Source organism: Etheostoma cragini, chromosome 20 (assembly GCF_013103735.1).
Source record: "Etheostoma cragini isolate CJK2018 chromosome 20, CSU_Ecrag_1.0, whole genome shotgun sequence".
Classification (NCBI taxonomy): domain Eukaryota; kingdom Metazoa; phylum Chordata; class Actinopteri; order Perciformes; family Percidae; genus Etheostoma; species Etheostoma cragini.
The window spans coordinates 20,165,396-20,182,850 of record NC_048426.1 but is presented as its reverse complement, the minus strand read 5'-3'; the positions used below and the strand labels follow the sequence as shown (position 1 = coordinate 20,182,850).

General features: G+C 41.0%; 3 protein-coding genes across 4 annotated transcripts; 1 reads left to right on the top strand and 2 right to left on the bottom strand.

Moving 5' to 3' along the window:
- Positions 1-2,474: 2,474 nt before the first annotated feature.
- Positions 2,475-8,208, top strand: bend3 (BEN domain containing 3). Of its 2 annotated transcripts, XM_034858507.1 has the most exons (5): positions 2,475-2,667; positions 4,162-4,216; positions 4,490-4,668; positions 5,007-7,280; positions 7,916-8,208. In XM_034858507.1, exons 2-4 carry the CDS (start codon positions 4,165-4,167, stop codon positions 7,233-7,235), a joined length of 2,460 nt encoding a protein of 819 aa, XP_034714398.1. In that variant the 5' UTR covers positions 2,475-2,667; positions 4,162-4,164; the 3' UTR covers positions 7,236-7,280; positions 7,916-8,208. The 2 variants fall into 2 exon arrangements, with proteins under 2 accessions (XP_034714398.1, XP_034714399.1); XM_034858508.1 differs by lacking the exons at positions 2,475-2,667; positions 4,162-4,216 and having other exon boundaries at positions 4,546-4,663.
- Positions 7,754-11,746, bottom strand: mtres1 (mitochondrial transcription rescue factor 1). The gene is given in 5 exon segments (XM_034858509.1): positions 7,754-9,712; positions 9,825-9,897; positions 10,230-10,682; positions 10,684-10,693; positions 11,667-11,746. Coding segments are annotated over 5 exon segments (738 nt in total). The 5' UTR covers positions 11,686-11,746; the 3' UTR covers positions 7,754-9,529.
- Positions 11,747-14,303: 2,557 nt separating this feature from the next.
- Positions 14,304-16,827, bottom strand: tmem151bb (transmembrane protein 151Bb). Its single transcript, XM_034859042.1, has 2 exons — positions 16,544-16,827; positions 14,304-15,957 (listed from the first exon to the last, which is right to left on the bottom strand). Exons 1-2 carry the CDS (start codon positions 16,619-16,621, stop codon positions 14,548-14,550), a joined length of 1,488 nt encoding a protein of 495 aa, XP_034714933.1. The 5' UTR covers positions 16,622-16,827; the 3' UTR covers positions 14,304-14,547.
- Between the last annotated feature and the right edge of the window lie 628 nt (positions 16,828-17,455).

Genomic DNA, 17,455 nt, shown 5'->3' with positions numbered 1-17,455 from the left:
GCATTCTCTTATTCATCATTTCACTGAGTTGCTTCCAGCTGCCACCAGCTCCAAGTTAACATACTTCACAGCAATGCATTTTTATACAGTTTTATACAGTTTTGACTCCATCATCTTTAAACTTTGTGTCATATGATACTGTGTTTATGGAAGCGCAGACTGTCAGCTGTAATTTGAGGATAGTTGTTGCCGGAGTGGATAAACAGCCAAAATCCCTAACATCCCTAACAGCTCACCACTGTGGTGCATGCAGACGGGTGTAGCGCTGTTGGTTGTCTATTCACTGAACAGGCCTGTTTTTAGCACTAAGGAAGGTTTTTTACAAAGCTGTCGAAAGAAGAGTAAAGTATGACTTTAAATAGGTCTTACAATCATGTCAGCCTGAAGTACAACAAAATAAATCAGTAATTGTTTCTGGTGTAGCATTTACAGATCAACACCTCAATTAATAAATAGTTGCATGGAGCATCATTCGGACATCTGTAAAATCATTCCTCGGGTATATTTCAAGGAGACAATCAACAACACAATGTAAAATGTTCAAGGCAAAAATGTATATTTGCATTAAGAAATATAAATTATCAGGGAGATAGCACAAAATTCTGGATCCTGTAGAAAGACATTTTCTATGGCCCCCTCACCGCATCCACAGTTATGCATTCTAGCATCTTTTTTGGCCGTCCTCACATGAGGGCCCTGGGTACTCAGTGCCCCTTTTCCCCCCAGTCCGACACCCCTGTAAATTATAATGTAGGAATATTGTGTTGTTTGGGAGCTGCTGCCGAGTGCTTAACAACAAAATCATCCTAGTAATTTCTGCTGCCTGGTCTGGTATCTGTATTTGGACTCTGTGCCATTTAAACTGTTGATATGCTCCTGGTTTACGTACAGGCCAGAAACTCCACGTTTACAGCAGCAGACAGGTGTGATCAGACCATGTTCTGTTATTGTTGCAGTCTCTTTCCACTTGAGGGCGATGTTGCCCACATAATAAGTTCAAGTGAACAGAGATTGTGTGCCTGGCGTACGAGCTATCACTCCTACCTACTTCTGTATTTTCTTTACTAAACCACTTTAATGATTAGAGACTTTATAAAACTAAGGCAGTTACTTATGGGACTGTGACATCTAAATGTCTACAAATAAATATTAACAAACTCTTGTGTTAATAACCCCAATACCTTTTGGAAACATAAATATTTAGTTATGATTTTGTGGGTGTGTTTGTGTGTGTGTGTGTGTGTGTGTGTGTGTGTGTGTGTGTGTGTGTGTGTGTGTGTGTGTGTGTGTTTGCAATACTCCTGCTTTGCACATGTGCTGACGTCCAATAACAACTTTTAGTGACAAGCCTTAACTAACTTTTTAAAAAACGTATTACTAATTTATATTGGTCCAGGTGTCACTGGCATAACCACCACAATGTTAAACAGAGGGTTGCTTTGCTGCAGTACTCAGCACCAATAACTGCCGCAAAATGGATAGATACACCAATAGAGACTATTTACAATATACCATATTTTAAAAGATGAGTTACTAACGGAATGAAATATCCAGTCATCTACATCTTACACAAGAGTATTCACATCATTTACTTAACTAAAAGTGAAAGTAAAGCTCTGTAAAAGTACTCTTATACAAGAAAAGTATTGTCCTCAAAGCACCCAAGTATTAAAATGTAATAATAAAAGTATGAAAACAGAAAAGTATACACGATTTAGTAAAAATGGCCACTGTCAGTTATATACAGTATATATATATATATATATATATATATTATCCACGTATATTAGATAACTATTATGTATTAGATAACTATTATATTTTATTGTTTAAGTTGGCCAAGGAAGAGCTGGGTTAAGGAGGTACTTCTAGCTTTTTTATATAATGTGGGTGGTTTAATTTACTGTATAACAATTCCTCAAATTGCATATGCCGAATATATTATAGGCCTACATTTAAAAACTTAATCTGCAAATTACCTGTAGCTGTCAGATAAAGGTGAGTGGAGTAAAAATAGTTCCTTAGTGAAGTAGAGGTGTAAAGTACCAGTATATCACAAATACTTGGGTAAAGTACAAATACATCAGACTAGGCAAGTTAAGTTTGGTAGCCACTCAAACAAACCTCAGATTCTACTTAAGTAACCATGCACTATAACTTTCCATCACTGCTTTTATATAAAGTCTACACATTAACAGGCCAATACATTTCTGGGAAATTAGATAAATGGGTTTGGCCTTTTTATGAGTACTGGGAGCAAAAGATGCTTATGCAGCTAAGCTAAGAAGTCATCCCAGTGTAGGTAAAGGGCCTAGCTGACCCAGGCCTCACGTGAGGCTCAACATAATGACAGCTGTAAATAAACACAGTACGGCACCGTGTTTCACATGTAATAATATCAGTTTAGGGGCAACGTGGTTACATTTAGACGGTTTAATAACTTTTGTGCATTTTGGTTTATTTTTTCCACCCCTCTCTCACAGCTGTGCGGAAGTGATACAGCAGGCGCGCGCCCCGTCACGTCACGCGAGAAAGCCCAGGAGCCGAGCGAGAAAGCTATAATCAACAACAAGAACAACATTTATCTGCAAATGTACTACAGTGACATTGCGCAGACATGTCCAACACATCGTTAACCGTCCTAAATGATTGCATGGACTCGTAAAGGTGAGCTCAAACCGCCGGTCACGTTCGTTTAACGTTAATTTAACAAGAGTCAGCAGGAAGGGGGGGGAGTCGTCAACGCAAACATAGCCGCGTCATTAAAATTCACAAACAAAATGTTGCACTACCAGAGCAACGCCGTGCATTTGATAGTCCCCGGAACCCCGTGTTGTTGTTAAAATGATAAGTTTGTGACGGGGCTTTGTAAAGAGTTGCATTCGCACAGTTGATTTAGTCTGTCTGTGTGTTTTGGTTCAAGGGTTCATGGGCGGAAGAATGAGGAAGTAGCTGCTTAATAAAGGCTGGAGGAGAGCTAGGAGGCAACTAGAGAACGGTGGCATATCCCCCGTAGAGTCCCTGGCAATAATGCACCTAGTTGTTCTCTGTAAATTAAAATGACTTGGCAAATACATCAGATTTGATCAGTCTAACCTGCGTGGCAGCACGCAAGCTTAAGCAGCATACCAGTTACTGTGTTTCGCTGCAGCTGGTCACATGCCTGTCACAACGGCAGCAAACCAGCTAGCTTAATGTTCATGTGATAACGAAAAATGAATGGTTTGGAATGTATAACTGTGTTCACACTATGATTTAACAGGTACAGTATGTATTATGTGTGTGGTTACACTTGAAGGCATCTACATAAGAATGATATGACACTGTCATGAACGTGTCAGAAATATAAACAAGTCATAAACGTAAATGGCAACGCTTCTTTATTAAGTGTCAGTCGGTTTTGTCATGACAAGTTATGGTTAGGTTTAGGGTTCATGTGTTCATGACAGTCATGTCACTCTTATGTAGACTTCAAATTAAGTGTTACAGTATGTGTTAGATTTTAGTAGATTTTTTTTAAAAACATTTTTGATTCAGTATAATTCCAACCTCTTCTTGCTTTATGGAATTTGGTTGAGTTCTGAAAATGTCACCTACTGAAACTTAAACTTCAGTTCATTAAATGTGCACATAACCCCCAAAAAATCTCTGCACACTTTACAAGTCAGGAAAAACAGAAACAGAGATGAAAACACACACACACACACACACACACACACACACGTTTGAGTGAACCATGACCATTTAGAGTGGCGTTTACAGGCAGTATATGCAAGGATTTATATGCAAGGATTTCGAATTTCGTTAACATTACAACAAGGCTTAAATTACTAACAGTCATTTAAAAAATATAGATACTGCAACTAACAATTATTTAATAATAAATAATGTACCGATTGTATTCTGAATGAAGCATTTGGTCTAAAAAATGTAAGCAAATAGTCCCCCCCATTGGGATGTCTTCAAATGTGTTGTGTTGTGTTGTCAGGCCAACAGTCCCAATCCCAAAGGTAATCAGCTTAAAATCATAGAAGACTAAGACAGGCAGAAAATAGTCACAATTGAGAAGCTGGAACTGGGCATTTTACGCTTTAAAATTTCAAAAGCAATACTGAAGCAATACGAATTGTAATTTCACATGGTTGTGATTCATTTTTCCAGGCTATGAATTCCTCTGAGCATGGAGAAGTTTCAGATGAAGCAATGCTTGAGAAAGGTAACCTATGCAATGTGTGCACCCGCAACAGTAGAAATTCCTGCTAACTTAAAAAAAATAAATAAATAATAATAAAAAAGGTGTTGGAGTATAGCAAATCTAGACCCATTTCTCTTAATAATCACCATTTATCATCAAGCTTAAAAACCATGAACCCATTAATACCGGAATTTTCAGATAATATGTGTGGACATTATTAAATGTGTATTTATAAATGTGAACCAGAAAAAAAATGCTTTCACAAAGAAAACGTGAATCTCTCCATATTTGCAGAACACAAGCATGTCCAGGACGTCAAGGAGGAATCGGAGGACTGTGGTATTTGTGAGCCACCTGAAGGACTCAGAGCAGGATCTCCTGGAGCCACTGAGGCTGGTAAACGGCCATCTGCAGAGATAGGCCCTTACATAAACCAGTCCTCCAGCAGTAAGAGAGCCAGAGTCTCTGGTGAGGTAAGCTAACCCACTTATTTATTAAATTAGAAACTTTTAACATAGTACACAGTAAAAGATAGTGGGATAGTGTGTTGTGGTGGAGACATTAAGTCAGACTCAGGTAAACTGAAGCATAGGGACAGACACAGAGCTGTAGCGGAGCTAAAGTAGTGCACTTTTTAATAAATGCACTTTATCGGTTATCAGGCAAATAGAACGCAGATACAGATAATCTGAAAACTGACTAATAATCGTCCAGGGCCAATAATCGGTCTATTCCTCGTTATACTACTCGTTGTATAGATCAAGGTGTCTCTTACAGTATCGGTGTTTTGAATGGTTTTCACTCTGTCTAGATGAGGTGCCACTTGATAGACGAGAGCGGCAGACATGAGCCTCTGTGCCTCACCACAACTGGAGAGCGGAGAAATTACGTCCAGAAACCCAGAGACTCCTACAGAAAGCCTCTCTTCAGCATCTCCCACAGGATCTCAGAGAAGAGGCACACACCCAGTTTGGAGCAGCAGGCCAGTCATGGTGCCGAGAGTCAGTTCCACTACAGCAGCCTCCTCTCATCCAAACTCCAAAGTTCAGAGGAAAATGGCCCATTGGAGACCCTTCCCAGCATAGACGCTTTAGGGCAAGCTTCGTCAACAGACTCTAGCCTTTATCCGCTGATTGAGAAAATGTTTCTCATTCTCAATACCCTCAATTCAAGCATGACACAACTGCATAGCAAAGTGGACTTGTTAACCCTTGAAGTCATGCGAATAAAGAAGCAGATCAAGCCAGCTGAGATGGAGACGGAGTTCCAGCCCCCTCCTGAATATCTGCTATCAAGTGCTGAATTGAATCAGCTGATGGAGCAGACTTCCAGCGCTGGGGAGCTTGGCTGTCGGCTGCTGGTGCATCTCTTCCCAGAGCTGTTCAAAGCCAGGGAGTGCTCACATGAATGCATGGCAAGCAAGAGAACACTGGAGTCTCTACATCTGCAGCTGATACGTAACTATGTTGAGGTATGCTACCCTTTGGTCAAGAACAACAGCGTCTGGCAGGAAGAATGCCTCCTCCAGATTAATGACTTGTTTAATCGCTTTTGGGCACAGAGGGACATGGAGAGTGCTCTGCTGCTCAGGAAGCAGACAATCACAGGTGCTGGGATAAAGACTGAGCATCCTCAAACCTATCGTTTCATCAATGAGCAGGGCCAGGAGGAGCATATCTCTTTAGATAACCAGCAAAGCAACCTGACTGTGTCAAACCTTACTTTCAATACACTAGCCACAGAGGAGCTGGATGAGTTCTCCTCACCTGAGGACTTTGTTATTTTTCTTATGCACCGTCTCTTTCCGGAGGTTTTTGAAGAGGGGAAAATGCCAGAAGGCTCCAGCAGTTTCAGTAGTGTGGGGCAGCTGGTTCTGGACTCTGACAAGATGGAAATAATAAGAAGGTATATGGAAGCAAATTTTCCAAATGTGCCTGAGGACAGTTGGCTTCAGGTGTGCATTCAGCACATGGAGGATGCACTCGAGGGTCCTCACAGTAATGGCAATGGGAGTGAACCTGACAATATCAACGACGAGGGCTATGACCTGGCCAGCCTTCCTGAGGATGTTTCTATTATTAGGGTTCCAGAGGTGGGTGATGATGAACGGCCCAGTCGCAAGTCCAAAAAGTCGCTGCTTACACCTGTGGATTTTGACAATCTGGAGATTCCTCTTCCTGAGTTTACTGTTCCCCAGGAGTACCTCTTGTCCAGGGGGCAGCTGAAAAGCAACTATGAATGTAGCTTGTCCATTGGGAACTTTGCTTCTCGGCTGCTGGTGCTTATGTTCCCTGAACTCTTCAACCACGACAACGCACGGAAACAGTACAACTGCAGTGGTTCTCTTGGTAAAAAACAGCTCGACCCTGTCCGTGTAAATCTGATCCGCCATTATGTGCAGTTAGTCTACTCTCAGGCCAAGAACGACAGAGTGTGGATGTTGGAATTTGTGAGCAAGCTTGATGAGAGATGCAGGAGACGTGACACAGAGCAGAGAAGATCCTACCTGCAGCAACGCAAAGTGTACGGTCAAGAGTCAGAGCAGGACTTTATTTGCCAGCTAAACCAGCACAATCCAGACAGCATGAGGGAGGATCCAGATATGCCCTCTTTACCTCCTGAGAAAAGTAGCAAAGACTTCTGTAAAATTCCCCTGGATGAACTGACTGTATCCAAACCCGACTTCCCTGTACCTTCCATCTACCTGCTCTCAGACACCGAGGTACGGGAAATCGTCCAACAGAGTCTGTCTGTTGGGAACTTTGCTGCCCGCCTGTTGGTGCGCCTCTTCCCTGAGCTCTTCACCCAGGAGAACCTGCGGCTGCAGTACAACCATTCAGGGGCCTGCAACAAGAAGCAGCTCGACCCTGTCCGCCTCAGACTGATTCGTCACTACGTGGAAGCAGTGTATCCTGTGGATAAGATGGAGGAGGTGTGGCACTATGAATGTGTGCCAAGCATCGACGAACGCTGCCGGCGCCCCAATCGTAAGAAGTGTGACATTCTTAAGAAGGCCAAGAGGTCAAACGCTGTGTCCTAGTTACAATGCTTTTCAGTTAGGCAACACCTGTTGAAATAAAATAATTGCACAGTGTTTCCTTTAGGATTTCTTTTTTTAGCAGTGGGGGTAGGTCTGTCGGAACAACAACCCCCCCCCCCCCCCCCCCCCCCCCCCCCCCCACCGCTAAATGTTTTACGTATAAAACGTAACTGACAAGTCGCTGCAACACAAACAAATGTAATTACTCACCTCTCTTCACACACAAGGCATATTCTCGGTTTTGAGTGAACTGTATTTGTTGTGGAATTGTAGGGCACTTACACCTACGAGTAAAATGAATTTTACAAGAAATTCTTCATAGGGAAACCAAAACCCAAATGACTAGGTCTATAGACTATTTCCAATTTATGTTATATTACACTGACTTAACGTTTTAATGTTTCCAGATGTTTGATACCGGGGCGATGAGCTGAACGTTTTGACAATAAACTACATCAACAGTATGTGGAATTAAACTGGACGGGCCAAGTAACTTCTGAATAGTTCTACTTGTCGTTAATTGCAATGTGAGAAGCAGCCAACCGGGGGTGCATTATGTCGGCAGGATCATTTAAAAGGCAACCGCGACTACATTTTGCGTCTTTCCTATTTGTGATACCGTGGCGGCAGACATTTCGCCACAGCGGGCTGCCACTACAAAATCAACAGAGGAAACACTGTGCACAGTATATAAGCTGAAACTGCATTTTTTCAAACTGTCCTATGTAGGATGAAGCCACGCTGTTTTTTTTTCTTCTATACTCTTAAGTCATATTTTACCTTTTGACTACAGCAGTAGATGTTGTAGTTTATGTAGTCTTATTAATGTTGGATATAGTTAAAACTGCTTCTATTTATAAGCAAAAACTGTTGTAGTTTATCTAACATACTTTGTTTATAATGTTGTAGCCTTAAAAAAAAACATAACAATGATAGTAGCTAATAGCATAGATGACATATTTGCTCTATGGATGAAAGTGAATCCCAATCACAAGGATGTGATATATTTCCATTTCAGTTACTGATGTAGCATTGTGCCACCACTGTTTTAATAACAATGTGCTTATGTTAAGCCTTCTTATAGAACTTTATATTGTAAAGACAATTAAACATGACAATGGATCATGATAACCTATTTCTAATAAAATCACCAGTATAAGTACGACTTATGATTGGACTGTTTGATACATTAGCACTAAATTGTTTCAGATGAAGTATCTAACTTGAATTTATTGGATAATGACACCTTGAGGAGTGACACCTGAACACTCCCCAACAAGTTCTGTACAACACAAGTAAGCAATACTAGTTCTTACCATTATAATATAGTTTGTGAAAAATCAAATAAGTTACTTTGGAATAGGCAAACATACCACAAAGTTAATTATTCAGATGAAAACTTAAACTTGCAAGAAAATGCCATGTGCCCTTTATCAGCCAAATTTTTGGGACATGATCAACTTGTGCGTGTACCTTTTATTGGGGGAGTCTCAGTGTGAAGGGGAAAGGTAAACATTAAAAATCTTCCTCCCAACTGCTTAGAGCGATAGTTTGGATATTTTGAAGTGGGATTTTATGAGGTACTTATCCATAGTCAGTATACTGTATTAGATTTCATTTCCACCAAACTTTCCCTCTCTCTATCTCTCTCAACCGTTCAATCTCCCTCTTCAAAATCTACTATTATACTATACTCTGGCTCAAAGGTTTTCTCTTCTCTCCAAACAGAAAGGCTTTTTTGTTGTTGCTATCATAATCAACTCATTTTTATTTTCTTGTATTTGTTGTCTTCCAAAAACCGCTGAAAGTTTGATCCAAACAGCTGATCTGCGGCATAATATAGTGCTTGGAGCAGCAGAACAATGTATGGAAATGTGAGAAAATGCAGTGCAGCAGTGCCAAAGAATAGCCTGTCTGACGGCAAGGTAAAATAGTGAAAATATAAGACTAAAACTAAACTACTTTTTTGTAGGCTAAATATGTTTTTGCTGTCCACAGCAGTACATTACATTGCTTTGCTTCGGTGTCAGTGCTCCTGCCCGCTTCTCCAAACTAGGTAGTACACTATGGATAAATACCTCATACAACCCCACTTCAAAACGTCCAATCCATCCCTGTAATGTAATAAAACAACTGAAAACTGTTACAGAAACATCACTGCTTGGAAAAAAACATACGCAATCCAACTTTTTGGAGACCATTCAAACGCCACTCATTTTACAGCATTCGTTTTCTGCAGCTATTGTCGCCTTCACTGGCAGATGGTACTGCCGTCAACACGGTCTTATTCATGTTCATGGTTTAAAGGCCTCATCTTTGGAAAGCTCTATACATTTCCAGCGCCTTATGGCAACTTTGTACTTTTCGGTGTTACTGGATTCACCAAAAACCCTTTTGAGGATGACTCTCATCAGAGTAACAGTGTTTTTGTCTCGGTTTTCAGACAGTACCAGGTCCAAGGTGTCCCCAACTTTTACCTAAAAAAAAAAAAAAAAAAGAACAAAACATGAGAAATGAGGTGAAAGACACAAGTGGAAAGACTGAGTATTTAGTGTAGGAATATGTAGCTTGTAGTCAAACATCACTCACCGTTTTACTTTTCTTAATGAGTTTCTGTCCATTTAGCCTGAGCTTGTTGTTATAGAAGGCATCTTCAATTTTACTGTTAGAAGACAAAAGACAGTTAGTCTGTACTCATGCTTGAAAAGGAAAGGGATTTTAAGGCCCTGCTGTATATTTGAACATGTTTATCCAACAAAATTCCCCCAAACCTTATCAAAAATTCCTGTGATACTGGAACGCCACTGATAACATGGGAAACAACAACCATGACAAACAACAAATATGTTGTACAAAAACTGACTGATAGCCATTTGTTTGAAAAAACTAATTGGAAATGTATCAGTCTAGCCTCTGTTTCTTTACATTTAGCCAGCTATAAAGAAAAAAAATGGTATTTAAATCTTTAAGAGCAGCCAACAGGCAGTGGCTTACTTGCGTGCCAACTCCAGGCCAGCTTTCATGATGACATCATAGCGAAAAGACTGCACATATTTCTCCATGTCTTTATAGTCCTTTGGTAGATTTGGGTTCTCATCCACAATATCTTCATAATCACTGTCCTCAGGGTCTTTTTTATCCTCCTCCTCCTCCTCATCTTCCTCCTCATCCGCCTGTGTCGTCCTAGCAGCACCTTTCTTCTTGTTGCTTTTAAACCTCAGATGATGAACAGACCAACCCCTGACAGCATCTCTGCCACGGTGAGCAGGCCTGTGACAGCCAAGGGCGGGGTAAGCCGAGCAGCCCCACAGCTGGCGTGTGTGGATGGTCCTGGGACACCATTCAGTCTGCCCCAGTCCATATCCAGCAGCCAGAAGATGGCGGGGGTTCAACCTTCCCAGCTGCCTCATGGCAAGTGCCTGTACCACCAAACTCTGCATGTTGGCTCCACCCAGTCCCTAGAAAAGCATAGACGTTAGAAAGTATTACGCTAAAAATATTGATTTCGCTGTGACAAATTGAGGTATAAAAGTCAATATGTCCTGATTGTGGTATCAACAATATCAAAAACATTAAATTCATTGAAATTAAAAATGTGCATTCAGTGCAAAGAGTCAAGTCTTAAGAGTACCTGAATAAGCTAAAATCATTCGACATCTTCTGTTTACAAGGTCAAGAATAAACTGTCAAGATCAATATTTTAGATTTGCTTTCCCATAACGTCACATTTAAAACAATAATTTCACTATTCATACTAATAATTGTGTTATGTAATTAGATAAATGTGAAGTGTTTTCCTGGGTTGATTGCTAGAGCACCTTCGTAAGGTAAAACTAATTGGATTATAAAGTCCGCAACAGGCAACACTATACAACAAAATCCAAATACACCTTCAAAGTAAAAGCCTACATTTATTTCTAGCCCCGGTTTGTGTCGCTCATGTAACAATAGATGTTTTATTTAAGAAGAAAACGAATTGTTCTGTAAAACACTGACAGCACTTCAGCTTGACTTTTAATGCTGGATTTTGTTTGTTGATTAACCGGAAGTGTTTTTTTAACCCCATCATTTTTATTGGCACCATGACTCACAACAAACATTTAGCTAAGCTAGGTAGCGCTTTACCACGTGAGGAATATTATACTTTGTCTTTTCATCATAGCTGCTGTTTGTGTAACTTAATGCAAAGGATGTCTCTGCTTGATTGAGCATGACATTGTTCAGGTTGAAGTTGAAGCTTGGCTGAAGCTGATAACGTTACGGCTAACTAGCTAGCTTTACTTTTCTTCGGTAAACTCGTGGAATCATTACTTCAGTCCATGCACAACACAGCACGAGCTTGCTAACAAGTAAATAGTACAGGCTGTTTTAGTTTGTTGGTAAATGCTAATAATGAATTTGCAAACATGCAATAATTGGTAGTCCACTCACCTATGGAATAACCTTTCATAGCTTGTTACCATACAGTACTTCCTCGGCACATCTGACTGTTGTTGTTACCAGACGATGTAAATGTGCTGCCACCTACCGAAGTGGAGGAGACATTACCTTGCCGAGCTCCTGAGGGAACACCAAACCTCATTGGGATTTTTCCTATTTTTTTGGCATACAAAAACGAGGATATTATTTTTAAATTGTAGCATGATACTTACAGTTGAGTGTAAATACACACAATTTCAACCATTCTCTTCATTTATTTTCATACAGTGTGAAAAATAGTTTGTATACCATAGAAAGACTAGAATATTTAAATGTTAGTCATCGTCAAGGTCAATGATTTATCTCACATTTTGTTGGAGGAATTTTTTGTAGTGTGTGTGTATGTGTGTGTGTGTGTGTGTGTGTGTGTGCGCGTGCGCGTGCGCACCCATGCAGGGACGTAGCACAAAATTCCGGCCCCGTAGAAAGGAATTTTCTATGGGCCCCTTCCTCGCATACGCAGCAATTCATTCTAGCATTTTGTTGGACCTTCCCTCACATGAGAGCCCTGGTCCCCTTTTCCCCCCAGTCTGACGCCCGTGTGCGTGTGCGTGTGTGTGTGTGTGTGTGTGTGTGTGAGGATCCAAGCCAGCAACATATTTTAGATAAAAAAACATTAATTGCAACATTTTATTTTTTCCAGCATAAGATACATTTGTGTATATATATATATACAAAAATGTATTATACAAATTATGTATACAGCCCATTCGATTATAATGACAACAAGAACATTTCTAACAGTTTACTAGAACTTTAAGCATTGTGTATTGTTTAATGCCTGTGCAGCTACGCACTTGTCAATATATCAGCTGGACTACTTTCTTATTCTAAGGGAATTTACATCAACATTCAGCTTCACTACAATTCTAGTGTCACTTCAAGTGCATAATACTGATGTCACCACATTATTAAAAACAATGTAAGAAAACAATGTTATTTGCTAGGATGCATACAACATGTTCCTGTTAAAAAATTCAGTATAAAGGTCGTGTGATGTCCATTTGTAAACGTAAGTGCATTCAAAATCCTTGCATATACTGCCTGTAAACTCCACTCAAAATGGCCAGGGTTCCACAAGATGTATCCAGTGTTAACATCCAAAGTCTCTTTAGGAAACGTGTGTGTGTGTGCGTGCCATTGTCTTTCAGTATCTGAGCATATTCAATTTACAGTGGACAGTAAATCACCATTTTATGGATACAAAATTGAGCAAATATTCTTTTACACGTAATGGACATACAGTATAGAATAATATATCATATGTGCTGGTGGTTTACATTCAGGTATGTTTTATGGTTATTAACAAATTGTCTTAGAACAAGAAAATTATGCACATTTGAGCATGGATTTAATGACTTTATGATTTTTTGTAGTTAAATCCACACTGTGATTTGCTGTTTGACGGATGAAAATAGTAGAGACTTATGTGACATGAACCTGTTCAAATGTGTATGTGTTCAATGTAAACCTGTCTTTTCTGACCTGAAGACAAATGGGTTTGGACCACAGTTGCCGGGCGGTTTTATCGTGGCAGTAGTTAGAATTTTTTTATTACATTTAAGACAAAATGTACTTCCTTAATATATCATGGATGATTGCTTTTTCATATCGTGTTTTGGTTTGTTAAGGTGAAGGCTTATACGACTAGACAGTGTTAGTGCTCCAATAATGTTCCAGTTTCTGGGCCAGTCAGGACAAAATGTTAAATCATGAAATCCAGCCTAAGACACTGTAACAATGTTAAAAGCTTTTCTGTCTCAGTTTATGTGTTTCCTTGCAGATATAAAAATGTGACAATGTGTCATTACATTTAGATCAATCCAACATCTACAGTGGAGGTTTGTAGCACAAAAATAACTGTAAACATCAACATCCAAAAGAAAGGTAAATTTCTTTCTGGAGCTGCCATATAGCACCAACAGTCAACAGTCAAATAGGGAGAAATCCATTGTAGAAGAAGCATCATAGTTATACCAAAGTAGCTTACATAGACCAGAATGCAGTGAGTAGCATAAGTCCTATTTTTTCTCACTCTGTTTTTACTGTTTTCATGTAATTATGCAACAACACATGAAGCCCACAGCTGAAAATAAGTTTAAACCGGTTTTCTGCAGTTGTCAAAAGCCATTTTGAAAGATGCAGAAAGTCACTAACTGTAGTCACTATCATACATCATAGATTGGTATAACAACGAATAAAAGTATCCAAGAGATCCCTGTCTCTTTTGGATTGGAGGTTTCCATGTTGACTAACGTCTCTTTGTGAAATGCATAAGCGCAACATATTTCATTGATATCCCTCCTTTTACTTTTTCACCTGAGGTGGTTTTTGTTTTTAGAGATATTGCTGTAATTATCTCACTGGTCCGCTGTGATGTTTTTGTGTTATTCAGCTGTCACTAAAGGAATGAGATGTTTAAACCTGCCCATTTTGTCCGTGGCCTCTGAAAAGGTCTTCTGAGGTAACTCCAGCTTCAGTTTCATACGTACAGCACATATGAGACCTTAAAAGCTATGGCAATCATGTACAGTTTAACAGTCTTTGTCTGCTTGGTTTTCAATGGAAGCCGGGCAGATATCATTTTAACATTTGCGCGATCCTAGTAGATTCACATACCACCATCGCTTTGTTCTTCATTCATTATTCACTGTTATTGCTTTGGTGATTCACACATTCACATTCAGGATTCAGGCATTTGTTTAAGATAGTATGACAATACAGCATGACTCTGTGTATCTCACATTAAGACTTGTTTGCACACTCTTTTTCTGATGTCCAAAGTGTTTCTATGCTACAGAAATGCCACTGTGTTTTTTTAGTGACTGCATAGTCACAAGGAAGTCTCCACACAGGAGCCATTCCTGTGGAAAGACCTGTGGTTGTGGCAATTCTCGCTACAGTGGACAATGAGCACTGGGTAGCAAAGTGCGTCATTATATTCTGGGGGGTCCTCCTCATCTGTGTTGATGCGCTCTGATAGACAGCGAGTGTTTTCGCTGGGACTCTCTGGGTCATCCAAGCTGCCGCTCCTCCAGAAGCAGCTGCGCTGGGAGCCGTAGCGCCGCGCCAAGGAGAAGCGACTGCCGCTGAAGGGGATGCGTGAGCTGGCACCAGTACAGATGCTGAGGGCGCTCCTGGAGAACACTGAGGAGCAGCTGATGGCTCTGTGGCAGCGCTCACAATTCTGACGTATCCCGCTGAAGCTGGTCTGGCACTGGGCCAGGTCCATCAGTCCAGCCTCTGAGTAACTGGGCACCAGTTGCTGGTTGGACCGAATGTGCCATTCCAACTCTGTACTGTCAATGGTGTTAACACGAGGGATACGACGGCAATATGGCCGATCCTCACACGGGGTCACAGGGAGGTAATCGTGCCCAAAGAGCTTCTCAACACGATAGTGGACATATGCAGTGTGATACTCTGTAAAAACTCTGAGAGGCCAGGAGAAAGTGAAGAATGAGGCTAACCAGAAGACATAGTGCGACAGATACCAGGGCTGGTGCTCTGGGTCAGGCAGCACGATAACATACTCCTTCAGGTCAATGTTTTTTAGGTGCATGCCCTCCCTGGCTTCCATGTAATCATCGAGACCCTCGTTGTCAGTGAAAAACCTTGCTCGTTGTGTAAGGTAGGAATTCTCTGACTCTACGTTAGCAAAACTAAAGCACTTGGTGAACCGCATCTTAGTTAGAGCAGACTTCTCCAAGCCCAGCAGCTGTTTTGAAACATCTTTGACACCACAGTGACTGTAGTCAAATTCAGCTTCTGCCACATGGGTGTTGACACGTTCATGGTAAACTTGGGTGCTAGTGTAAGCGTCTCCATTGCGGTAGCGTGTGACTTGTCGTGTTCGGCGAACATAGTGATAGCTGATGGCCTTCCACCAGATGCAGGGTTTAGCCTGCTGCATTCTTTGGATGCGCTCATAGATGCCCTCCACATCCACTTTGTGCTGCAGCTCATTCTTCACATGACAGTGCCAGCACTCCACTAGATAGACTAAATAGAGCATGCCCAGTAGAGCCAGAGGGATGTAGATGTAGCCATCAGAGCAGGGACTGTCATGGTACATCATAGATTTCCCTTTGAAGGCACTGTCAAAGGTGAGGCGGGTCACCTTGGTGACATGACACCAAACCATCGCTCCCATGCAGCCATACATAAGAATGGACAGAAGCAGGCATTTCCAAAAACTCTCCCGACATAGTGACTTACTCAGAGACTGCTTCAGGGGTCTTTGCTGTTGAGTCAAAGCACAAACAATCATCATATATTTTGTTATCTACCTAAAATGTGATTTTTGCTTGTTGCAATGTACATCACTGCTGATTAATCACTGCAACATCTTACAACACAATAAGGATTGTTAACAGACTTCGGCTAGCATCTAATGAACGGGTCATCCAACTATATGACTCTTAGAATAGAAATTCCCTTGTAAAGACAGTAGATAACAAGAAAGTTATTTCAGCTCTGTGGACAGTTCATGTCATTAGCCAAATGCAGGAAAGATATGTTGGCCCTCTACAGCAGATGACAGATGAAATTCTCAATTTCAATCGAAATTATCGATTATCAATCACGTGTCCAGACATTTAACTCTGAAAATGTTAATGTAGCCGACAATATCATATAAGTTCTCCAATGTCAAACTGTAACCATGGATATTATTTGTAAGATCTAATCCCTTGCAAATAATTCCCCTGCAGTGTGTGTTACATTCAGCACACTGTGCACATGGATCCATTCAAGCCCTGCGCCAAGATCTAGCAAAGAGAACATCACAAAAGACATTTGTTCATTTAAGGGATGCTAGAAAATAATACCTCCTCTCTGGTGTCCTCCTCGAAAACAGTGGTCGTACTGCTTCCACTCGCAGTCGCAGCCGATGCTAGAGGGGACATGGTGCTGGGCAGCTATTGATAGCCTAATAATGACAGGGCGTGGAGTAGGAAGAGGAAGAGATTTCACTACCTTGCTCTGCAGAGACTCTCAACCAATAGAGCTACTTGTGAGACGCGCACGACATCTGTTACCATTTAAAGCCACTCCAACCCGAAAAAAAACCCCGAGACGAGTCGACGGAGGCCGCATGTTGAAACAAACAAAAAAAGCGTGGGGGTTACTATAGGATATCCAGCATCTTACCCTCTACTGTTTAACTGTCAGTGCCGCGGTATCATAATCGTAGATCATGCTGTATTAGCTGGTAGTCATCACAAAATGAACGTGCCCTGCCCCTCAGGCCCCACTGTGTACGCAGGCGACTATCAGGGTGCTGTGTGCACGAGGTGACGGCGCCGTTGCTCGCGGTCTGCGGCGAGCTGGCACGGTCGCTGTCCGTGGTGCTGACTGAGGCAAGTTTAGCCTACGGTGAACTGTTGTTGCATACATCTGTCACTTAAAGGGAATTCCACCCTAAAACGGAGTCTTGAAGTCTCCAGTTGTGACGAGAACGCGAAGAGAATATCTTTACAAATAGAGACGAGGTTTGGCTAAGCTGGAGAGAGCATCGAGACTTGCTCGGTTGACATTTTTTTTGGTGGTCTATTACTAACTCTACTAACAGTGTTTTGTGATGATTAAAGATGTCTGCTCACTGCTCAGTCACTTTTTCTACGTGATAATAGGCTACATGGAAATAAATTGTATTTTAAATGTGGAGTTTATGGGTTGTTAATCAGAAAATACCACCACATATCCAAATTAAACTGGTCCAAGAAGCTGCTTTAGTACAG